The sequence below is a fragment of the Pteropus medius genome, unplaced genomic scaffold (genome assembly GCF_902729225.1).
Source record: "Pteropus medius unplaced genomic scaffold, Ma_sr-lr_union100, whole genome shotgun sequence".
Taxonomy (NCBI): Eukaryota; Metazoa; Chordata; class Mammalia; order Chiroptera; family Pteropodidae; genus Pteropus; species Pteropus medius.
Window position 1 is genome coordinate 12,831,679 of NW_024349797.1, and position 26,095 is coordinate 12,857,773.

At 44.3% G+C, this 26,095-nt stretch overlaps 1 protein-coding gene across 1 annotated transcript in view; it reads right to left on the minus strand.

Annotated features, from left to right (window-relative positions):
- The window catches only part of KCNK10 (potassium two pore domain channel subfamily K member 10), a 112,045-nt gene extending 86,486 nt beyond the window's left edge, over positions 1 to 25,559 (minus strand). The window contains exon 1 of the mRNA XM_039883976.1: positions 24,951 to 25,559. Within this exon, the coding sequence (XP_039739910.1) occupies positions 24,951 to 25,002 (52 nt within the window). The 5' untranslated portion in view covers positions 25,003 to 25,559. The remainder of the gene's footprint in view (positions 1 to 24,950) is intronic.
- Between the last annotated feature and the right edge of the window lie 536 nt (positions 25,560 to 26,095).

Below are 26,095 nucleotides of genomic sequence, written 5' to 3' on the forward strand. Positions count from 1 at the left end.
GAAAAATTAATATTGCCAATTAAACAATTACATATCATTGACAGTAAGGCACATCCCGATTTCAGAAATGATTTCAGAAATATATATTGAATAATGCATTTTAGAATTAATGTAGTACAATAGAACATTTTTCTTGGAGAATCACTAAAAAGTACAAAATATGGCTCTAATCTTTATCTTCAAGAATCCTGCACAGAGCCAGCAGACGGCCAATAAGTATTTGTTAAATGAATAAATATATGCATGAATAAATGCATTTCCTAACAGCCACATTATAATGAATTAATGCACTTCCTAATAGCCGCATTACGAGGTTTCAGCATTTAAAAAGAAAATTTGATGCAATAGGAAAATCGTGTTAAAAGTTAAATACATTATTTCACCAAACCTTCCACTTAAATTCATTTAAAAAATAAACTACACTCTGGATGTTTTGTTGCCTCTTCAGGAAAATAGAGACCTAGATACAGAAATAGGTTCCAAATGTTTAGTGTCTACCAAATAGCCAGTTTGGAGGTAGATGCTATTAAGTGGGCAGCATCTGGGACCATAACACATAAGGTACCTATTCAGACACATCTGGCAGCATCCTCAGGGCATTATCATATTTGATAACTGGGAATACAGATCTATTTAACAGTGCCTTCTCCTTTCTTTTGTATCACTAATCTGGCTATGGTCTGCCTGAAACGCAACCCATCCCTGCATGGTGATGGGGATAAAGGCAAATAAGTCGCGGTCCCAAAGAAGGGTCCACTGGAAGAATTCAGCCTCTGCTTCCTGCCCAGAGCAGCTACCAAGAGCTGCTTTGCCCTATTCATTGCGATTAAAATTGGTGTGTTTCATCCCAGGTACTAAAGAGATAGGCATTACATAAAACAGATAGGTAAAAGAACAAGAACTATAGAAACAAAGACTAAATGATGGATTTCAGAGATCCATAAATTTAGAAGGTTCTCTGGGAAATTTCTAGTGACAGGTGCCACCAGCATCAGAGGGCCACCCTTCTCTTTGCTCTGCACTGGAATGTCAAATTCCAGACCCCACTCTCAGGAAGCCTCTATCTGCTGTTTGCTTAAATCTGTTTACATTGCACTGTTCTCTGTGTAGAGGCAGAATTGCATTCACAGCCACTGGATGCCAGATCCTTTTGAGGTAGAAAACAAGGAGTTGGAGGAGAAGAATCCTGTCATGTAAGTGTCTCTAAATACAGGGAAGTTGCAGGGGAAATGACAACTTTATGGATAAGAACAAGTCACTCACGTGACTTTTCACAAAATACTGTGGGCCAGTTTCCCAGGATATGTCACCCTTGTACAGATTAAGAGCAATAATGTTCATTTTCAGTGTGACCTAAATGCCTCTCAAGCATGAAAGTACACAGAAATGATACAGCTATTTACCCTTGTGTATACTTAAACAAAATAAAAATAGAGCGTAGGCTGCGTCTGTCCTTTCGCAGAGAAGAATTATCTGTAGGACGCCTCCTCCCCTTCACCTGAGTGTGTTAGAACTGCAATCGTAATCCTCATTCCCCTACAAACAACCAACGTTCCCCAATATTCCATACCTCATGGGTGACACCACTCTCTTCTTTGTAATTTAAGGGAAAGGACTGACTTAGCATCTCCACACTGACCCTCTATTTAGACCTTTCCTCTTCACGCCCCAGTGGTCCCTCCAGCCCAGACCTCTGTCAGGAGCCCCTTATTTCTCACACAAATGAATGAAGTTTCTTCCGAATAGTCTCAGATTGCAGTTATTTCTCTTTCTGATTCCTATGTGTTTAATTGTTCCATAAAGTGCAACTTGTCACATAGCTTTTAATGGCCTCTGATCGCCTTCAGAAATAAATCCATGCTCGGCCCAGTGTCTAAGGCACCCACAAGACCCCAAATTTCTTAACCACCTTCCACTCTTCGCATTTCCACATCAGGAGACTTGTTCTTCTCCCAGACAGGTTTCTCAGTGACGTACCTCTTTGGTCTTGTTGGTGCTCTTCCCTCTCCCAGAGCCCCTCCATCGCCACCCTTTACATCATCTCTTCCTTTGAAGTCCATCTGAAATGCCATGTCTTCCAGTAAGCCTTTCCTGGTCCCCAGAGTGGGCTATGAACACTCCCTCCCATAAGCACTAAGTATGTACTCATTGCATCTCTCACGAGGACCTTGCCCCACTCTGCCCTCCACTTCGTCCTTTGGTTTCTGGTTTATCCTTCCCTAAAACACTGAATTCCCCCTGCTATTCACAAAAGCATCATGCAGTGCTTGACAAATGCTTGCTGAAGAGAACTGGATTTGAAGAGAGCTTTCCCAGCCCTGGTACCATCGTGATAGTTCACACAGCTGCCCAGTTGACAGAACTGATGTCAAATGGCATAATTAAAAGCTGTTCCACACAGCTGGGATTGGGCTCATCTAGCCTATATCTCACCTTCTTATCAATATGCCATTCTCTTCCTGCTTCAGCCCAAATCCATTAAGAGCAAAGACTGCATGTGATTCATATTTTCTCCTCCTCCTGCACAGTGCTTTGTACATAGTAAGTATCTAATAAATACAGGCTGAACCCCATTTATCCAATTCCATCACAACTAGAGAGTTGAAATAGTGCCCTGAGTGTTCCCAAAAGTGTAGCACAAGAACCACTGGTGGTATGTAAGATGAAGTGATGCACACATGAAACCTGTTTTAATGGCCATGGGTTTATTTTAATGTGCACTGGGAAAAATATAACTAGTACAAAGTACCTATGACCTCATAGGTACTACTGCTTGGGGTAAGGCTAAATTTATTTAATGTTTTAAATGGGGGGTCAATTTAAATAAAAATGTTCACTAAATAGTGGTAGACATTCCTGTAAAGCTAAATTTAAACTTTTTTAAGTGAAATCAACTTATAGAAACATATTAAGTAAATAGTGGTATAAATGATTTAAATATGGCCCCCAAAAATGAAAATGTGAGGTTGGCATAGGAAAGACTGAAGTTCAGAAACCTTGCCCTAATTAGTATTTCTGATTTGAATCTGGTTTTGTTCCCAAATGTCCCACACTTGCTGCAAGATTTATCCCTTACGAAACCTTCACGTCACATCAGGGCTCCGAAACCTCAAGTAGCTCTCCACCACCAGCCATATCTCACTGCCTCCACTGACAGTTCTCAGTTCTAATCCTCTTTTCCAACCTCCCCCCACCCCTCAACTTATTCCTCTAGAGGGGACTCTGCCCTTTCTGTCCCTTGGGCAAATTTTTCAAATGTGCACGATCTTCTCTGTGCTTAGAACACTCTCCACTCTGCCAATCCATGTGCATTCCTTCCCCTGAGTAATGCAAGTTCAAAACCATCTGCCTCTTCTATTTCTTATTTCAATCCATCTTGTACCACACATTCTTCATCCATTACATTAATGGGTCTTACTTGTGACATTGCATTCATGCGCATGTATGTTTCATCACCCCAATTAGACTGTGAACTCGGCAAGGGCAAAGACTAAGTCGCTGATGTTGTATGAAGTCTCGACCGGCCTACAAGAGCACTGAGCAAATATCACAAGCACTAAGCATCTGTCTCATAATGGAATAAACCAAAAACTAACACATCCAGATAACGCATAACACTGGGTGCTCTACCATTTTGTCAAACATAAATTTGGTTTAGACCATGCTGATCCACAGCAGTATTCAGGTGGGGCTCTTACTGCACTGATCCCAGAAACTAAGTTTTAAGTTTCTCTGCCCAGTAAAACTGGGTTTATCATTAGAACTCATCCTCAGGGTATTTTAAGGAGGAAATCACTCAATCTGTGTTCATCTCCAACACTTTTACAGAACCCAATTATCCCTTCAAAAGATTTCTATGGAGTCCAAAAGTCAGAGGTTTTCGCTCTGAAAATTAATTTTAGTTGTCATGCTTTTAAAATAAATAAGAAATCACCTATCTTATAGTTCTCTTTCTCAATCTGTTAAAAGTCACTTCAGAATTTCAATCATCATTTAAGGAAGTTCAATCCAGTAGTTATAAATGCAGGGTTTGGTTTCACTCAGACAGAGGTTAGACTCTCAGCTTTACCATCTGCCAGCTCCAGGACCCTGGGGAAATCCATTCACATAACAAGCATTAATTTCAAGCTACCATGTTCCAGGCACTGTGCCTGAGTTCCGCAAGCTTCAAAGTTCTCCCTGTAAAATGCGAGAACATTCCCTGACAACAGAGATATTGTCAGGATTAAATAAGATAACGTATGCAAAATGCCTGGCCTTCTGCAAGGTTCATAGTAACAATAAACGTTAGTTGTCACTATCGTTACCTATTATCATCATCATCATTACCTTCAGTCTGTGGAGCATTTAAAGCTGCTAATTAAAGTCCCCTTCTAAAAACTTTCTCCTCTCTTGACTTCATAGAAATGTCATTTTAGTGTTTTTACTTTATTAATTTTTTAGTTCCGCTTTATTAAATTAATAAATAGAAAAGAAAATTTTCTGTGAGTGATGGGCATCATGGAGAGAATTATAACAGTGTGCTGTGACAGAGGGTGACCTGCATGAGTGGGTGTTTAGAAAAGCATCTCCGAGGAAGTGACATTTGGGCTGAGATTCCAGGGGTGAGGAGAAGCCGGTCACATGGTCAGCATTCCAGGAAGAGAAAACGGATCCCTCAGTGGCCCTGGGATAAGGAAGGGCTTGGTGTTTTCAAGGAACAGAAATAAGTCTCGAGAGGGCTAGACTGTATATGGGGTTTGGAGAGGAAGTAAGCGACAGCCATCACCCAGGGCTTTGCAGGCCAGTGTCAGAAGTTCGGAGTTAGTGCAAATATGGATAGAAAGGGACACTATTCAAGAATTTTAAGCTGTGGAAATAACAGGATCTGATTCGCATTTTTTTAAAGGTCATTTTGTTTGTTTTTTGGGGAATGGATTATAGGGAGAAGTAGAAAAAGGGACCAACAAAACCAATAAAAAGCCTATGTCAGCCATCCAGCAGAGAGAATGCATGGGACCAGAGTGGTAGGAGCAGAAAGAGACAACAAACAGATTCTAATTGGGATGTGTTTTAGAGGTCACAGTTGACCTAACCTGCTGACAAGTGGATGTGAAATGGCAGGGGGTCTGAAGGAAAAACTCATGCATCCTGCCTAGACTTTTGTTTCAGCAACTGTATGGATGGTGGCATTGTTTATTGTGGTGGAAAAATTGTGAGGAGGAGCAGGTTTGGGATGGGAAGTCCACAGTCCCGCTTCAGTCTTCGGAGTTTGAGAAGGCCATTAGATGTCTGAGTGGGAATATCAAAGAGGCAGGTGGATGTGCAAATCTGGAGAAATATTCAGAGCTGTGAGACCACCTAGGAAGAACCACAGACAGAGACTAGGGGCATCTCAAGTTCAAGTGCATGGGCATTCAGCCTTTTAGGGGAAAAGCACTGGAGAAGGAGCCATCAGGAAAGTGAGGAGCAACCACAAAAAGTGAAGGAAAACCCAGAGGACATAATGTCACAAAGCAAATGACAGAAGCGAAGCGCTTCCAGAAGGAGGGAGTGTTCAAATGTCAAAATGGCTGTGAGGTGTCAAGGAAGATGTGACAGTGACTGGTTTGGGGCTAGATGTAAGAAGCGTGCTGTGGGGCTCCTATGAGAAAAATATCCTTCAGGATCAAAAGAGAGATGTAAGGGAAAAGGCCACTTCACTTCTCCCCCTGTGTTGAGACGACATTATGCCTGCTGGAGCTTCTGCAGCTCTTAATTCCATTGGGATAGCCTTTGCCAACCTGACAAGGGAGGCAGGGCAGGAAGCTGGACAAACCTGGGTCCTTGACAGCATTATAAAACAGCTGAGCCAACCCTGGAATCCTCTTGTCCAATGAGAACATAACTCTCTTAACAGGAAACGTTCTTATTGTTTAAAAGCCTTTTTTAATGGGACATTCTGCAATATTCAGCTGAAAGCACCCTAACTGATACTAAAGATAAAAGAACAGAAAGAAGATGCAATGGCCACTGGTGACTTCGGTAAGAGCAGCCCCCAGGAAGTGGTGGTGGGTTAGAAGGAAGGCGAGATGAGGATGTAGAGACCATGACTCCAGACAATTTTTTCCAGCAATTTTGCTGTGAAGGGTGTAAAGGAAATACGCAGTGGCTGCAGGGGACGTGGGGTCAAGGGGATGATGGTAGATCCTGAAGCATGTGGGAATATTCGAGTAGAGAGGGAGAGAATGATGGCTCAGGAGAAGAAAGAAGGACCAAAAGAGCATAAGTGGAGGTGTTGACCTTAGATGGGAACAGACACATTTCATCCTCAGAGGAATAAAAGCAGGATGATGAGTTACAGACGCAGGTAGACTGGCCAACTTGGTGGAGGGAAACGAGGTTGTTCTGAACAATTGCTTCCAGTGATGTACGAACTGCTAAGCATGTGAAATGTCTCTCAAGACCTATCTAAGGCTCCCCCTCCGCTATGAAGTCCGCCCTCCTTCACACTCCCGTAGAATTGTTTCTTTCTCTTCTGGTATATGCATCCTGGCTTGTGTCACAATTTTAATGCCCTGTGCCACCAGCCTGAAAACTCTTTAATGGCAGAGAGCATCTAATTATCATCTCAGAATCCATCACTGAGGCTGGCACGTACGTTTAACAAGCATGCTGAATTGAAATGGAGCCCTAATGTTCTGGGGGTGAAAAAAAAGAGTCAGCCCTGATTATTCATAGATTCCATATTTGCAAATTCTCTTGCTTGCTGAAATGTAGCTGTAACCCCAAAATCAATACTCATGGCACTTCCGCAGTCATTTGCAAGCACGTGCAGAGCAGCAGAAAGTTTGAGTCTTTCAACACGCACATTCCCAGGCGAGGTTGAACATGGCAGCGTGCCACCTTCTTGTGTTGGTTCTCATACTGGAGGCAACTGTCCTCTCCGTGGGATATTTAGAGTCACGTCCTTGGCATTCTTTTGGTTTTTGTTGGTCATTTTAATGTTTAAAATCGCACTCAATCCCCCTACCCACTGTCTTTCCAAGTCTCTCTTCATCCCTCTCAGTCTCTGCCTCTGAGAGGAGACCACGCTCTGTCTGTGGAGCGTTACCCCTTTTCTAATAAACTTTCCTTTTGACTCTTAAAAAAATAAATTGCACTCAAGCATCGTGCTGAAGTGCCGTCCAGTGTTCCTAAGAGCAAGTCTAATGCCGTATGGAGAATACATGTGCTCGGTAAGTTCCATTAGGCATGAGCTGAAGTGCTGTCGGCATGAGTTCAACGTTGATGATTCAAGAATATACATTAAATAGGGTGTCTTTAAACAGAAATACAAAAAAAGATTATGTATCGATCAGTTGATGAAAATGTAGTGACTAGAGGCTTGCAGAAGCCTAACCCTGTATTTCCCCTAGAAACAATGGTTCGGTATTTATTGACTTCATAATGGCAGCCACTTTATAGAGCATAACCACTGCGAATAACAAGAATCCACTACACTTCATTTTGCCATATTTGCAGAGGGAGGATTATGGAAACAAATGGTTGGATGGGGCCAAGTCTCATCGAGACTTAACCCCTCTTTCCATGATTTGTGGATTAATCACCAGCACCAGGATTTGTGCTGAAGATGTATTGGGGAGAATGCTGCTATTAGGCTGCAGACTATCTCCTCTGAGAGCCATTAGCCCGCCTGGAAAGCATCTGGGGGTACCGTACCCTGTCCTCTCACTCAAAGCTAGCTGGCTGGGGAACCAGGCGGAGAAGCAAGGGAAGGATAAAGCTTTAACATATGTCTTAATTTGGGTTCCCCCAGAAGCTGATCCTACGATAAGGACTTGAGCACAGTAGCTGTTTGGGAGGTGAAAAAAGCACCAGGAGGGGAGTGGAAAAGAAAGACAGCGATTGAAGGCAGCCAAGAAAAACAATAAATGATCAGAGAATGGAATTTCTTCCTCTGGGGAAACTGGGATGACCCCATGCAAAACATATTCCTGAGTTATCCCACCCAAGGCTGAGGGAACTGGGGTAGTTACACACCAACCCCCTTGGGTCATTGGTTGAGGGCTTTTTTGGGGGGTGCACTAATTCTCTTGCTTTTTTTGCCTTCCACGGGAGCAGCAAGGTAGGCCCAGTCAAGAAAAAGGCCCAAAAGGCAAAAATTGGCAGTTGGAAGCCAGCCAGTTTGCACTGGAGTGGTAAGAGCAAAGGGTAAGGATGGGTACGCCTGCGACTTCACACAGGGCTGGCGCTGAAAGTGTCCCATAAATGAGACCAGGAATGAGGCCACTCCCATGCGAAATCTATAAAACAAGCACATAGCTGCTTCCTAAGTCCTGGGGTCCTCACGTGCTTTCAGCTAATTAGCTAATTCAAAGACCATTTCCCACCAGTTTTAAATCAAAGTAAGGTTTAATGGTGTTTCTAGAGCAACCTGGAGGTACCTAAAGTTATTTTCTTTCTTCTTTGGTATACGATGGAAAGCTCATTTGCATTTTTAATCATCAAATGGGGCCTCTTCTCTAGAATAGCATGTGCGAGAACAGCAAGACAAAAGCAGTTTTTGGACAACATAGGGAATACTAGCACTTTATAGGATGTACTGTCTCACCATCTCGGACTAGGTAGGTCCCTGATGAACGTACCACGAAGACACACGCCCCTGCCCAAGAGCCAGCTGGTGCTAGGCCTTTCTCTCCCACAAATACCTATGCCCACTACCCCCAGCGCTGCCACAGCAGCTCAGGAATCTATACTCTATCTCGCATTTCAGGAAAAGTCCTAGGGTTGGGAGAAGGAGACCATCTTACACTTTGTGGTATTGAATTACAATGTACTATTGAAGATAAAGCAAGAAAGATGACATTTCCTGCATCACGTTGTGTGACTGGATTGCTGGGCCTTAAACCCAAAAAGTATATTATTCCCTTCATTTTCATTTCTATAACTGCCCCAGTTCATGCCATGACCCTTGAGAAACGGACAAAAGAACTAGACTGGCCAACACAAGGCACAGAAGCCACCACGTGACGTGGGTATACAGTCATGAAACCATATCCTCCTCCATGAGGTGGGTGGAGCATATCAGAGTCCCGTGAGAAGGGACTCCTGCAACCATAGCAACGAGGAGAGATGAGCCTGAGGCCCAGGGCATCCACACCTAGTGGAACGCACTCCTCTACCCCAATCAGAGGCCAGAGAGTAGATGAAAAGAAAATGGCCTTGGAGCCAAACCCCAACCTTTCAAGTGGGATGGCCATGAGCGGTCACACACACTCTCTCAGCTCTGGTTTCATCATCTGCAAAATGGAAAACATAACTGCCTGCTTTTGTTCAAAAATGGATATGCTAAGTGAAAGAAGCCAATCACAAAAAGCCACATGTTATGTATATGATTCCATTCCTATGAAATGTCCATAATTGACATATCCATGGAGACAGAAAGTGGTTGCCTGGGACCGGGAGAGAACAGGGAGAAATGGGAAGTGACTGCTAATCGGTCTGGGATTCCTTTTGGAGTGATACAATTTTTCTAAAATCAGAGAGTGGTCATAGTTTTACTATATTCACAACTCCGTGAATATAGTAAAAACCACTGCATTGTATATTTTAGATAAGTAAATTTTATGTCATGTGGATTATATCTTAATAAAGCTGTTACTTAAAAAATTAAAAAACAGATCTGAAACCCTCACTACATGCAGATTGTTTGGATGGCATGAGCATCTAAGTCATTTAGCTAAACACTAGGATATTAACTGGAAGAACAAGCAAAGTGATTAAGGCTGCTGCGAAGAATAAATTAGACCGTATGTGTTAAACGCTGAGTACTGTGACCGATGCAGACCCTGTTGCAGTAAATGGGTGTTACCAGTAACATCGTCATCGTCATTTATTAGGCACCTCCTGCGTGCCAGGAACTGTGCTCTATTCTTTGTTCACATTGTCTCATTTAAGTCTCGCAACCCCTACAGGATGGGGACTGAGATCGTTTCTGGTTCCCAGGCAGAGAAACAGGCATAGAAAGGTAAGACAGCACCTAAGACCAGCAGCTTGGTGGGGAAGGGAGCGGGGCAGAACTGGGGGACAAAGCTGAGCTCCTGCATACTTTCTCATCACACACCCCTCAACTCCACAGCAGCATGGCCGCTATTAACCAATATCAGCACCACCAGGCAGGATCACTAGGACCAGCTTAAAATTGAGCAGAAACCTCTGGCAGCTGCTGGCAGGATGGCTCCTACAGGTCTCTCCCAGCCACTCAGCTGAGAATCTTACCAGTAAAAGTGTGTCCTCACCCCAAACATGCCTCAAACTCCAGGTAATACTCTCACAGCTCCCTGGATTCATAGCGGACACGTCAGCCAGTCCAACTAGCTACTGCCTCCTTAATTCCCCAGGACCCAGGCTGGCATCCTGGAATCACTGCAGACCTCAGTCTACTCCAGCATCCCGCATGTAACAAAGAGACTGCCAGCCTCGAAACCAACAGAAGCCCCAATTTCCCCCTATTCAGAAGATGTGTAAATTTAGACACTTTGGAAATCACACATAGCAGAATGTTCCCATCTGCTAGAGAGAGAAAATTTAAGTACCTAACATTTCGGCCTCTTGCAATTCCTCCGAGATTAATTTACATGTTATCATCATGGGGGAGACTCAAACCTTCGTCCCATCCCAGTGATATGCACACAAGCCACTTGGTCCTAATTAATAAAGTTTCTTAATAAAATTTCAATACAAACGAGGCAGTTCTGAGGCCTTCTTTGAAATCACTGAATTTTCTAACAGAATGTTGCTGCTTTTAGTGGGATAAACTTATTTCCTACTAAATTCTCAAACTAAACATTTTTTTCCAGAGCAATATGGCATCAGAATGGCCTTGCTTTCATCTTTATTATAACATTTTTTTTCAACCCTTTACTTGTGCCTAGAAGAGATTTCTTGAATGCAGAGGAAGCTGACTTTGTGTCTGTAAGAAAGGCTGAGCCCTGGCCAAGCAATAAGTTTCAGGAGGGCAGAGACTTTGTGCTGCTCACCGCTATGTCCTCAGGCCTGCGGCAGTGCCAGGAACAGAGAGGGCACTCAGTAAATACCCACCGAGTAAGTGAATGGGTGTCATCTCCAAGAGGCCGAATATATGCTCACATTCATACTTGTTATAGACCTTTGGAGAATTTAGTTTAAAATCTCAGAACCAATATGCTCTAGCCAGTGGTCCCCAACCTTTTGGCACCAGGGACCGGTGCTTCTATGAGAATCTAATGCCTGATGACCTGAGGTGGAGCTGAGGCGGTGATGCTAGTGCTGGGGAGCGGTTGCAAATACAGATGAAGCTTCACTCACTGGCCCACTGCTCACCTTCTGCTGTGAGGCCTGGTTCCTAACAGGCCACGGACCAGAACCAGTCCATGGCCTGGGGGTTGGGGACCTCTGGTCTAGTCTCTAGTCAAGCTATAGTTCTTTGCTAATTCTTCCCAAAGAAAGGGAGAAAGAAAAACAGGCCCTAGCACCTGCTTGCATTACCATGAGAGCAAATGTCGAGCAATGGAAGTCAGCAGATAAGGGCTCAAAGATGTGCTTTGTCCACTCTGCTGCCTGGGCATGGGCAAGTCACTTTACCTCTCTAGACTTCGGCGTTATCCTTTGAGAAGCCTCAGAGGGTTTAGGTATCTAAAAGTCCCTTCCAATTTCTGAAGTGAGATTAATGCGAACTGGACAACATTTACACAAATGAAGGTCTGCCTTCTGTGCACTTCGCTTCTATCACCCACCGTACCTCTGCCCTCTGCTTGCCGCCATGGTACCTCCGTCCCATCCGCCCCCGATGTACGACCCTGTCGGCAGCCAAGGCCCTCGGTCTGCTCCCTACACGGCACCTCTCCGAAGCCTATTTTCCATGCTTTTGACTTTTCCCTTCCCAACTTTATGCCAACCCATCCATACATATCAGACCTGAGTTCCATTCCCTTTGGCCCAGCTCTCTCATAGAAATCTGATTAACTTGGCTATACCAAAGGATAATTGATAGCTCATATGTTATCCAGTGGAAATATGTTTGCATTTTAACTAGAGGCGTTCCGGAGATGTTGTTTTAATCCATATCTCTATCGGCACATTGACCATGGCATATCATAATACTTGTTTATATACCAGTCTTGAAGTCCAGACTGTGACTTTTCTGGATATAAAGTCCTGAGTCTTTTTCATCTTTCTGAGTCTGGTGCCTAGCCCCATTTCTGTGGACACACGCTCAATAAATATTTATGGATAACCACATGGATGAATGCAAGGTTGATGAATAGAGTTTTCTGGCAGATTTGAGGCAATCTGATAGTCATGGGAAGGGTGAGAGCGGTCAGTTATAGACAGGGACTTATAGGGCTCCTCCAATCCCACGCCCCATGGCTGTGGGCTCTGCCTGTCTTTAGACTAAGTCTGAATACAGAGATTATTGCCTGATGAGCAGGCATTCATGCTCGTGTAGAAGCTGTGTTCTCACCCTGCCAGAGGAAGGGACCAGCACTTCATCGTCTCTCATTAATTCAGGCTTTTGGGACGCTTTCTGAGCTGAGGACACAAGGACTCAACTTGCAGGCGGCCCCATTATAGTCAAAGGAGAAATACCCCAGGGTCAAAATGCCTTTCAAAACTCCAGGAGCAAAGTGACGGTGGGTATGGAAGGGATGCTGGCAATTTTTATTAGGGCCGTTATGCTGGGCTGATAGCTGAATGCTTCCAAAAGGCATTTGAAGTACAATAAAATATGGGTGAACAATAGTATTTAGTTTATTGATTCACTGACTCCAGATATGCAAATTACCATGGAATCAAGGGCCATGTAACAAAGCCAGGGAAAAGGTAATTTTGATTAACCGAAATTAAAAATGTGGTCGGCCGTTGCTTTAAGATACACATCCCATTTGCCACCAGAAGTTTGGAACTGGTTATCATAAAACAAAGATGTCAACAAAAGCTCTTTTTCCACCTAACTGTTTTTCAAAAATGTTGATGATTCCTACGAAAGGACAGAATCCTTCAGGTGAGTTTCATCCCCAGCATCACACCTGAAACATAGTAGGTATCCTCCATCAACATTTGCTGAATCACTCATTTGCTGTAGGAGTGATTTAGATATTCTTGAAAATACAAATTTGATTGTGTCATTTTTCTACTTCAAACCATTCAGTGTCTTCCCACTATTCTCCGTGAGAAAAAAACAGGCCTCCTTCACCACGCCTACTACACCCCGCCTCATCTGCCCGCCACCCTCCTCCCTGCCTTCATGTCACCACGACATGACTCGTCTCAGCCAGTACCGAACTCCGGGTCTCCTGGCCAGAGACAAGTGCTCTCCTTATCGTGCCTTACCGGCTGTCTCTGTATTTTTTTGTTTGTTTTTTTTGTTTGTTTGTTTTTATAACACATCGAAAAAATCATGATCTAAACCAAACCCTAAGGGTAGCAGTATTATTTGAAAGGATGAGTGCCATAAGCCACCATCATCATGCACAGGTAGGATTAAATCCAGACTTATGAGCAATTTTTCAGAGTAAAAATTGAAACGCTGAGGACAGTACATGCATGTGGCTTAGCCGGGGTCATAATGAACTGGGTGTGGGTCCAGGAATTCAAAATGGGGCCTCAGGAAACGAAGAGTCAGTCAGAAGTTAAACCACCAGTGTGGAAACCACGCGGAAAGGCGGATGCTGTGTGGCAGGGATGGGACAGGCTCAGGGAGTGGGGACAGTTTCTGTATGAAGGAATAGAGGGGAAAACAACAGAACCAGATCTGGGTACAATGGCATATCCACATCCTGGGAACTGTGCGGCCCATGGTTACTATGGTTACAGATGCCATGAGAGTTGGCTTTGGAATGCGACCAAGGCCTCAGGCAGCCTCATTCAACCCATTCTCCCCTATCCTAGGGCCTCTCTTTGCCATTTTGTGCAAGAAAGTGACATATTCAACAAAGTCCATGTATTCATTCTCCTCTGCCCAGGACACAGAAGCTCTAAAACTTTCCTCAGAATATAAAATCACCTCAAAAATAAGCGAGGCGTGGAATGTTGGGAAACGTGGGAACCTCCGAGGCATCAAAAGAATCCTGCTTCCTGGAAATCATTTTCTCTTCCAGAATGTGCAGAGAAAGCAACAAGGTAGTCAGAAAAACGTTTACTAGAAATACGACAGGGAGCGCTAACAGTCCCCTACCTGTGGCTTTTGTCTGTGTGTGTCGTCACTCCCCAGGCACTGTCCCTGCCATCTTGCCTACATTCTGACCTGTGCTTCAGTCACACCATGCAGACAGGAGGTCTGCTGCAGACACACAGCAGACACACACCAGACACTCATTCCCTAACATTATCTGCTGCTCAGCCCAAAGGATGCCCTGTTCTTCTGGCTTTATCCAAGAAGGCTGGGTTTTCAGTCACTGAATCTAAAAAGGAAGGGAGTCGTCAAAGAAGGGGACTCTATAAAAGTAGTGAGTCTGCGAGGTGTCACACTCAACTTCTCTTTTAACAGTGAGAAAAAATAGGGTGCATGATATGGTCAGTTTTGGGTGAGTGTTATACAGATCTGCACATAGCATGGTGCCCATAAAGAGACAGGTGCAATAGATGCTTTCTGTATTCGAATAATCTGCTTGGACTGGTAGGTATCTGTTATAAAACTGTATTTTCATATTCTTCATAGTCACTGTCATTTGTTATAAAACTGTATTTTCATATTCTTCATAGTCACTGTCTTTCTAAATTACCATTTCGAGCAGCAAGTGAGAGGAGGGGTAAGTGGAGTTCAGTGACCCATGGTTCTGTGGGTAAGTGGGAAATTCAGAGTTTAAAAAAATCGACCAGGTTCTGCACTGCAGGATTGCCAGGGGACATGAGCGAGATAGACGAGCGAGCTCCAGCGTTAACGGACACCCAGGTTCAAGTCACAGAGCTGCAAGGTAACTTTGGACAAGTTGCTTAAGCTCTGTAGGCCTCGGGCTCCTCATTCAGAAAGCAGTGATAATAATTTCACCTGTTTCTTTGGATTATAAAGAGAATTATATGAGAGAATGACTACAAAGCACTTAGCACAGTGCCTGGCACTTAGTACATATTCAATAAGTAACAGGGGGAAATGCTTATGGTGATTTTAAAACATCTTCAAATTCTCTGACAGTCCTCCCTTTCAGAGTAAGCTGATTCTCCCCTGCCGACCCCAAGTGGGAACTAAATTTAGTGACTCTCGTCTAGTGAAAAGAACGTGGTAGTAAATCCACTTGCAACAACATGGATGGGCCTTGAGGACACCATGCCAGTGAAATAAGTCAGACCGAGAAAGACAATTACTGTGTGATCTCACTTACCTGCTGAGTCTAAAACGACCAAAGTCACAGAAACAGAGAAGAGATTGGTGGTTACAGAGGCAGGAAGTAGGAAGCAGGCAAAATGGACAAAGGTAGCCAGAGGTTACTTGTAGTTATAAGAGAAATGAGTTCCAGGGATGTAATGACTATAGTTGATAATACTGTATTGTGTATTTGAAAGTTGCTAAGAGAATCAACCTTAAAATTTCTCATCACAAGAAAAAAAAATTGTAATGACGTGAGGTTATGGATGTTAATTAGACTTATTATGCTAATAATTTCACAATAGATACAAACATATATCAAATCATACATCTAAAACTAATATGATGTTTATGTTAATTGTATCTCGATAAGCTTAGGGAAAAATGAAGGTGGCAGTGCTAACAATAGGTGATTTCTGAGGTTAGGTCTTAAAAGGCATTATCAGTTCCACCTTCTCTCTTAAATGGCTTGCTCTGGGGGAAGGACACTTGTGAGAACACTCAGGCAGCCCATGGAAAGGTCCTCATTGGCAGAAAACATGGCTTCCTCCCAACAACAAGCAGCAATTTGCAAGTCACGTGAGCGAGCCACATCAGAAGCAGATTTCCCAGTTGCATTCAAGCCATCGGATGATAGCAGCTCCTGATGACATTTGACTACAACCACCAAATGACTCCTACCCAGACCACCCAGCCAGCTGTTTCCAAATTCCTAATTCACGGAAACTATGAGATAATAAATATTTATCTCTGGTTTAAGCCACTAAAGGTTGGGGTTATTTGTTACACAGCAATATCTAACTAATAACCAGCTAAGGAGCATGAAGATTCTCCAGGAAAGAATAAGTACTCATCATTCTGCAAAGTGACTTGACCATGAAACTACTTTTTTTTTCCACAGAGCATCTGATGAGACTAGTCTGTGTCCCATGAAACACACTTTAGGAAATGTTGGTCTAGAACTTAATAGTTTATAAAGACTGTTCACATTTGTTATCTCACTGGATCATCTCGGCAACTATGAAGTAGGTGTTACTGTGATCATTATTTTATCCAGAAAAGTTAAGCAACTTGCCCAAGTTCACAAAGCTACTAAAATTGGTAGAACAATAACTCAGATTCAAGGTTTGTGATTCCAGTCCATGTTTTTTCTCTTGTTTGACCAGAACAGCTTAGGTTTTTTAAACCTGAGAAAGAAATACTGGAAACCTAAGAGAGTCCCAGGAAGGGGGTGTCTCCTATAGGCCACCCTCCCACATGATTTAAAGTGTGAGCTGGATGCTTCTTAAGCAGCTGGAGCTGGAGCCTTCCCTGAATTCACAGAACAGCAGCCCCTGACACCTTGATAATAACATAATGCAGGCACCACTCACAGAGCCCTTAAGATGCTTCAAGATGTTCCTGAGAGCTTTGCATATATCACTTCATTTAATCCACGTAACAAACCAAGGAAGTACAGGCTGTCATCTCCACCTTACAGATGAGAGACCAAGCCAAAGAGAAATAAATCTGCTTGCCCAAATCAGCCACCAAAAAGTGATGTAGCTTGAATTGGGACCCAGGTGGTCTAAGACTATCAGGGCATGAAGTAACCTTAGTGATCAATATCTCAACTCTCTCCTTTTCTATAAGAGTGGCAGAGCCAGCACCAGAAATCATATCCTTCCACTCTAAGCTGGGTGGCATCTTGCCCAGAGACTTAGTTAAATGAATATAACATGCATTTACTCCTACGAGATTATTTTAAGGATGTATATGCTGAACCAAATCTAACATAACTACTTCCCATATGGCCTCCAATTCCAACATGAAAAATTAATGCCTTTGGCCTAAAGCAACATTCTCACCCAGTATAATCCATGAGGTGACCCCACTGGTTTATGGATTAAATGGGTAACAATAGATTCTCCCAGATCTGCAGAGAAAAAAATAAGTTAATGGATAGAATCTTTTCTTCCCTAAGCTTTTCCTCCTATCTATTTTTCTTAAACATTTAACACCTGCTTTCTTGTCTCACATGACAAAAGTAGCAAATGTTCAGTTGTCAAATATCACACCTGATATTGAGCATCTCTATTCAGACTATCAGGCTCATATCACATTAAATTTGGTGGGTTACATTATCTTTATCCTGCTAAAATAGTTAATGTGTTATTTTGGGGATCCACAGCCCTGCTTAAACATGAGAAATTCATTTTCCTGGTAGTAAAATTGTCAGCTCGTACGTCAGAGTTACAAATATTCTCATTTTAGCCCATCTGCAAAGGTCACTGTGACTGCCAGATTCTTCATCACTTGAGCAAATCTACGTTGTCTCTTTAAGCATCTCTTTTTAAACTGCAAATGTTACCACTACCCTACATTAGGTAGTTGAATTAAAAAAAATTAAGATTTTTTTGATTGAGATAGCAACTGATATCAGAATTCTGTAGGAATGGGGGGTGGGTAGGAGGGCAGAATGAATAAAGGAAAGGAAAAAAGAAGAAAGAAGGAAGGAGGGGTAAAGTTTCTGTGATCATGTGGTTTCTGTATGGAAGTGGATAATTCTCCAAATTCTATATTTTCCCACCATTCTATTCTGCTTTAAAGTTCCTTCCATGGAAAATGGAACCAACGTTATTGGTAGTACCCCCTGAAAGCCTACCCACTTGACCCTTCACCCAACCTCTTATGCCCACCCCTCTCCATATCCCTAGCTCTGGGAATGGAGAAGCAAGAGGATGCAATTTCTATTTTGACCACCCCGCCCTTGCCAATGGTTCAGGCCTTCACTCCCCACCCCAACCTTAAATGGAGGATTAGAGAGTCAGTTTTCATTTTCAATTCATAGTACTCAGTCTCAGATACTTATAAGGGAAAAAAATGTTCAGTCTCTGCCTGCAAACCACAATTAAATGTTCTAGAAAGTATATATGAGGTTTTTGTTTCTCCATTCTGGATAACAGTTAGAGCTTGACACAGATAAACAGTTAAGTCTCCACTGAGAGTACTACTAGGACCAGAGCCCAAAAGCGGATGGTCCCTTTGACCTCCACAAAGAAAAAATAATGTTCCAAAGATTGCCTGAGCCAAGATGTGGTTCAGACTTCTTTGCCAACGGTGTCCAGGGGAGCTTCATCATCCTTTTGTCAATCTCAATAATCGATGGATAGAACTAAGACTGGGCAGGTTGACCTTGAACATCTTTCTTCTTTCCACCATAAGACATCTGCCAGGTGGCTGTAACCAACATGGTGCTGGTGCCACATTTAGGTAAATTCCACTACCAAGTCATGCAAAGCTGAGCCTCTAACCAACTCTAACCCTGTCTGGATCATCCAGTCCATTTCCTTTAGAACAGAATCTGAGTGTGGCAAAAGATGGTCATTTTTATGTACCTTGCTGCTTCAGCCAAAGGAGCTATCCAAACTGAAACTTCCTCATTGGCTAACAGCAAAATCATTTCAATCTGTTTTATAATTAAACACTCTCTCCAATTCCCTATGGACCAAAAGTAAAAAGAATCCACTATCTCAAAAAACAGTTTTCTTGCCAACAGTGGGCCCCTAGATCTATGTCTATATTAGATACACTTTGTACCTCATCTCGGCTGTGATTGAAGTTTCCTAATTTTGGGGCAAGATATAAATTGCATTTTTTAAATGCATGTGATTTAAGATGATGCTCTGCTATGGACTGAATCATGAACCCCCCCATCCTGCCCAACAACAAAAAAAAACTCATATGTTGAAACCCTAAACCCCAAGGTGACTGTGTCAGAAATAGGGCCTTTCGGGGGTAATTAAGGTTAAATGAGGTCATAAGGGTAGGGTTCTAGTCAATGGGACCGATGCCCTTGAAGAAGAGGAAGAGACATCAGAGCACTTTCCGCCATGTGAGGGCATCGCAAGAAGGTGGCCGTCTGCACCCAAGAAGGGTCCGCCCCAGACATCAACCCTACTAGCCCTTGATCTTGGACTTCCAGTCTCCAGAACTGTGAGAAAAGGAATTTCTGTTGTTTGCCACCCAGCCTATGGTATTTTGTTATGACAGTCCCAGCAGACTAAGACAGAGCTAAAGCGAACCTGTTTTGAAAACAAGGCAGAACAAACAAAGTCATTCTTCCCAGTCTTAATTCTTCCCAGAAATCATTGAGATTGGCCAAAGGATGATAACACTCCCTCAGACACTGCTGGAAAAGAAGTCTGAACCAAATCTTGGCTCAGACCATCTTTGGAACATCTTTCCTCTTTACTTTCTAGGATAATTGTGGTGATTTGGGCACATTAATAATCTCATTTGAAAAGCTGATCTTCTGAAAGTTGGATATTAAATCAAAATCGATTATTTTCTTTCCAGAAAATCTAAACTATACAAATGAGTTTGGAAACACGTTAATAAAGAAAGCAGTCAAGTGACCTCGCAAGTTGAGCATGGCTCACATTCACAAGAGACTGAAATCTCTTTTTAGCCAGCAGAGAAACGAGATCCGAGAGTCTTCACCAGAATTCCCAGGATGAAGTCTGTGTCACCAATGCAAGTACCACCTGTAGGAAACAGCAATTGACTAAGGACTCACGGATCACCCAAGATCTTTTTCCTCTAAATCTCTCAGAGAAACCTCTGAATACACTTTTGGATAAGAAAGAATGAGAGAATGTGGGAGGGTCAAAGAGTCTGGAAAGGAGAAAAGCTTTAGAGAAATCGCTCTGCATGTAAGTATCAAAAGGCCTGGGTTGGCCCCAGTTCTGCCTGTTTGCAGCCTTGGGCCCCCATTTACTCTTTCTACTCCCACCAGTAAATCTAAAACTTCAGTACTGACAAAAATAGGGCTGTTGAAAGAACAAATGAGATAATTTGTAAAATGTGTTCTATAAACCGAAAGGTAATACACACGTACGATACAGACCTCTCTGGAATTTTACATTAAAGTAAGCACTAAAAATGCAGTTTAAAAAAAAAAAATCCAACTCCAGCTCTGGAGCTTTGCTTCTTTCTTAAGTGGATTTAAATATCTAAAAAGAGCTATAGACCAATGGCCAATATGAACCAAAATATTAATTAGACCAGCTATATCTTTGTCAGTTTACCCACCCACCCCCACCTCACTCCAACCAACCTTTTCACCCCTGGTGAACAGGAGAACAGAAGGAAAACAGTCTGATGGAGGCTTCAGAGAACAGGGAGCCTACAAGGACGTGGAGACATCGGTGTCCTTTCTGATACCCCATTATTTGGGATACTCTTCCCTTCTCCTTATTTGTTCTTTGCCATTTGTAGCTTAGAGGAGTCCTGGAATTTCCATGACGCATGAAGCCTTAGAGAACCTCTCCAATCCATCCCACCATCCATCCCTTCATTCAGCAAAAGGTTATTGAGTGTCTACTCTGTGGCAGGCACTTCCCTGGGCACTGGGGTCATGACAGTCAACAAGACAAGAGCTCACATGCTAGCAAGGAAGGCTGCCATCGAATGTGACACATGAGTAAGAAGGTTTCAGGTCGTGGCAAGTGCCAGGAAGACAGTTGAGCAGGTGCCATAATAGAGAGTGATAGGGCTGGGGAATGAGAGGAGAGGTCTTCAGATGGGACAGGGAAGCCCTTTGCTATGAGCTGACACTTGAGCTGAGATTCAAAGGATGGAAAGGAGTCAGCCAATGCAAACTTGCGCTATAAGCTCTGGAAAGTACAAGTGCAAAGACCCTGAGACAGGAACAAGTGTGCTCTATTTGAGGAACAAAAGGAAGCCGAGTAGCCCAAAGGTCAGATCAAGGGGTAAGTTGAAGAGGTAAGGTCAAAGAGGCCATGTCAATGGCCCCCTTGCATGTGGGAGAAAACTGGAGCCTGGAGAGGCTAAATGAGCAGCCCAAAGTCACACAGCTAATTATTGCTACAGTGCATTCTAGATACTGATTCTTTTTGCCCCAAAATCCAGAGTTTTTTACACTTGCCTCAAATCGTGGGAATACTGTTTGCTAATTTATTGGTTTTTAAAAGCCCTTAACATACATAAAAGCAGCAAGCTGATCTCAATGATCAGCAGAAAATCATCAACAAGTGATCCCAGTAATTTAAAATACTTATAAATCCTGCTATGAAAGCAAAAGACTTAGTGCCAATCTACTTTTGTGTAGGTACTGCACAAACAGTAACTATTTGTTAAAGGTTTAGCTTTACAAATATGGAGAAAGGCCAGAGCTCACCAGAGAATAATCATTTTACCTTTAGGTCTTATTTTCATACGTAAACCTCTCGACAGTGCTTTGCATAATTCTCCCAAGTGCAATCAAAACCAATCTGTTCTCAATCCACCTTCATTTTGCGCTATTAAATTGTCAGGTAACGGGGCTGTAAGCAAAACATCATAATTACAACTTCCTTCCACAATCTGTGAGCGCCTCCCCCTAAAAGTATGAAAACACTCAAATCCCACAGTCCATTGAACGTGAACTATCCCTTCACTTTCCTCATATAACGCTAGGATCCCCTTTATCTCTGCCCTGCTAAACACACTTGGTCTGTGCAAACACTAATCCCCAAGGAACAGACCCAAGGTCTGTCCAGTAGTCAGTGACTAGCCCGCCAGAGGAAGGAGTAGAGACGCTAGCCAGCTAGAGGGGTTGCTGGAGAAAGGAACTGTGGAAAAGGCTGATTCACTACCTCCGTCCTCTTCCACCTCCTCTTCCTCTCTACCCTCCTCCCAGCCCCTGACTGGGCTTCTCCAGTCCCTGAGCTCTAGGAACCTCACAGGGCAAGAGCCAGAGGTCCCAATAACTTAAGAGATAGACTTGAAGGGTGTTTAAGGTCCTATATTCTAGTCCAACCCTTCCATCTACCACCTGTGTGACCTTGGACAAGGTACTCAACCCCTCTGTTCCTCAATTCGTCAACTGTCAAATTAGGACAGTATCTTCCTCCTAAGATTAAATAAAGATGATTAAATAAATTAATCTTCCAATTAAATAATAATTAATTAATTAATAAGTCATTTATTTAATGTATGTAAAGCACTATAGAGTGCCTGGCACATAGTTCTACACAGGTGTGAGATTTGCTACCCTCATTCCTACTTTCTTTCTGCCTTCACTCTGGCTAAGGAAGACTACTGTCACCCCCACCTTCAGGAACAATTATGCGTGAAGTCAGAGCACCTTACTGAAAGGCAGCATAGTGGTACCCTATAGCAATCAAGTGCCAAATGGGGACAGTAACACTTAAACCATCAGATAAGTATTATGAGATAAGTATTATGAGAACGACTATATAAAATAATCTACATAAAACACCTGGTATGCAATGATTGCTCATTAAGTGTTATTATTTTTATTAGTCTTTTTATTTTTAGCACCAACAGTTGTAACTATAGTTGCTACTTGCATGCTTCTTCACTGTGTCAGGCTGTAACGTGTGTTTATCACTGTGACATAAATATGCAAAATGATGATCATATAGGAATGTATTTTAAAAGCCAAGGCAAGTGTCACAAAGTTAACCCCATAGCCCTCCCTATCGGAGTCCCTTGAAAATCCCCACCTGATTCTTTAGACAACTGCCCACTTGACACACTTCCTGAGTGACACAGAGACATCTCCCACTTGGCAAACCCTAGACTAAACTCACGCGCCTTCAAGACTGGTCCCACCTTGGCTGCTGTCCCAACCATTCCAATTCCTCCACCTCTACAAGTTCTTCACAAAAAACCTGTAGATTTCACTTCCTTCGTCACTCCCTACGCCATCTACTTCTCCATTCCCAGTCCGTGCCACCAGGGTATCTGGTTGCTTACTTCCACAAGAGCCACACAGCACTTGTTTTAAAACTTAGTTCAGAACATGTCATTCCTCAGCCTGAAAGCCTTCAGCGGCTTAAGACGAAGACTACACTCCTCCCACACCCCACAATTCCACCCTACCTGCAACAACACGAGGTTTTGGGTGTGATCCTATAGATCCCTCAATGACACCTCGAAACACATGCTCCCTTGCTCTCTGCTCCAGCCATAGAAATTTCCTTTCAGTACCTCAAATACACATGCTCCTTCTGCCTCGGGGCCTTTGTACATGCCATTCCCTCTTCTGCAATAGTTCTCCTCATTAGCTAATTACTCCCTACATATCCTCCAGGTTTCACTACAAGTGTCTGACTATGTTTCCTGACCTCCCACATAACCTGATCATTCTCAATCTCTTCCAACACTTTCTTAAAACCCCGATGCTCTCCTTCATGGGACATACATAAACTTGTAATTATCCACTCCTCTGTGCGATGACTGATTTAGGTCTGTCTCCCTCACTATAAACTCCAAGAAGGCAGAGCTTTTGTCTGTGCTATTCTGACTGTATCTCCAGTACCTGGGACAGCAGTTGGTATGTAGTAGGTATTCAATAAATATGCTTTGCCAGGATTGGGGAGGGGGAGAAGCTAAGGCATATTTTCATAATTCCAGAAATCTAGAGACAAAAGAGAAGATGCAGGTTGTATTTAAGGTGTAACGGCCTCAGTGTTGAAAGTAGGCAATATTTCTTCACTCTCTCTTCAATAGCCAGTCAATTCATAAGACATTTACTTAACAAATGAAAAGGTTTCCTCTTTTCCAGTCTGAAGAAAAGAAAAAAATACACTTGTAAAGAACACTAAATAAACATACACACAAAAGCATGCAAGTAGCATCTACAGTTACAACCACTGGTGCTAAAAATCAAAAGATTCCAATCAAAGGAACAAATTTCAACCCCAAAACACACAGAGGCTCGCCCTAGCTGGACTCAGTTTTCAGATGAGAAAAGAAATGCTAAATGGCATTTTTGTTAACACTGGACACTACCTTTCAACTTATTCTTCTCCCATGCTGATCTCAGGGGGAACCTTGACATCTGTCTGCTAATTACAGACACGGTGGCACACACAAATCTGTCTTAGTTGCTCCCTTTTGCACAGAGGGAACATTGTCCAACATTTTTAAGAGACTGTAAACGACACTACTGCTCAGGCAGGTTCACTAAGTGGCTCCTCCCTAGCCCTTGCCAGCCCCACCCTTCTCCCAACCCACTCCCCACACCCCCTTCTGCTCCCTGGGAGCCAAACTAGCTGCCTGGTTTGGTAATAAGATCGAGCCAAGACTCAGAAGGCCCCGTGGGCTCCATTATTCCGCATACCCTGCAAGAAGGGCCACCTCCAGAGACTGTTGCTGCAGATCTGAACCCCACTTGCTGCCAGGAAACCTTTCCCATTGCGGACGCCCTGGGCAGGCAGCGCAGCCCCAGGTCCAGGGGGAGGCACCCCACCCATCTGCCAGAGAGACAAAGATCACCAGAAACAAAGGACACACACGTAACACACACACACACACGCACACACACGCACACACACACAAAGTCAAAAGCAAATATCCGACACTTGGTGCAATTTCAAGCCAAAGAGCCGGCTTGTTGTATCTTTAGATTTTGAAACAATCCGTTAGAGACAATGACTATATGATCATGACAAGCACTCTCTGGGTTTGGAACCCACGCTGCCTCCGCCCTCTTCCCACCGCGCTGCAGTTCCGAGGCGCATTTTCCTGCCTCAGGACACACGCTGCCAGGAGCAAGAGTGCTTCCACTCACGGAAGCGTGCACACGCCGGGGATGGAGGCAGGGTGAGGGCGGCCAAAAGTAGGAAATACCAACCTTTAGGATCCCAGTTCACCTGTTTTCTTGGAGTCTCGATTGGAAATTTCATTGCTCCGTTGCCCAGATGGGGAGGAAATGAAAAGAATCGAAATAATAATAAAGTCCTCAAGCTTTACACGCCTCAGTACAGCGGTCCAATAAAACAATTTCCAAGGATTGGGGAGAGCCTTGGACTGGTTCGTGGAGAAACCCCAGAGAAGGAGAAGTGGAAAATACTGGCTTAGGAGAGAACTGGAAACGGCTTGGGTGTTTGCACCGGTTGAGGGGTGGCTGGCAGCAGTCCCCCCACCCCCTGTCCGGGTAAAAGGAAAAGTAAGATTGACGATGAGTGGGTGGAGAGGGAGGCCCAGGAAGATGAAAGAGCCCAGCTGCTTCCCAACTGCGGTGCCGGCAGGTTGGGGGGCTGAGCAGCCCGAGGGCCGGAGCGAGGGAGAAGCCCACTGCAGTGGCACTCCAGCCCCCCGAAGGCGTGTGCGCACACACACTCCCGCACACACACACACACACACACACTCTCGTCCGGGCGCGCGCTCTGGCGGGCACGTCAGCCTGGCTCCGCGGCGCAGAGCGCACACGCCCCACCCTGGCTGTGGCTCCTCGCCCGCAGGCGACGCCCCCCACTCTCCACCCCACGAAAGCCATTGGACGTAGAGGTGGCGCGGCACTCGGGGAGCGCGCGGCGAGGACGACCCTCCCCGCTTTGCGCCGCAGAAGCCGCGCGGCGGCGGGAGAGCGCGCAGTGGGTGGAGGCGTCCGGCCGGGGTTGGCGCTCTCGGCCCCTGGAGCCCGGCCCCAGGCAGCGGCCGGCTGCGGACTTGCCCACGGAGCAGCGGGGATCAACCGGCAAGGCGTCCGGGAAGCCACGGCGCAGCGGGGCGGGGAGCGGGCGGCGGGCGGCAGGCGCGCGGCTACTTACTGGCGCGGCCGGCGGGCGGGCGCACGGCCGTGGAAGCGGCCGCGGCGCGCTTGGTGGAGTTGCAGCCGGAGACACGCTTGGCTGCCTGGAAGGCTCTGCAGGAGGCGAAGGAAGAGCCCTGGCGGCCTCGCAGCAGACCCTTGCCTTGGGAGCGACCTCTTGTCACCACTCCCACCTTGGGTGCACCCCCCTTCTTTTCTCACTTCATTTTTTCACCCCAGTCCCC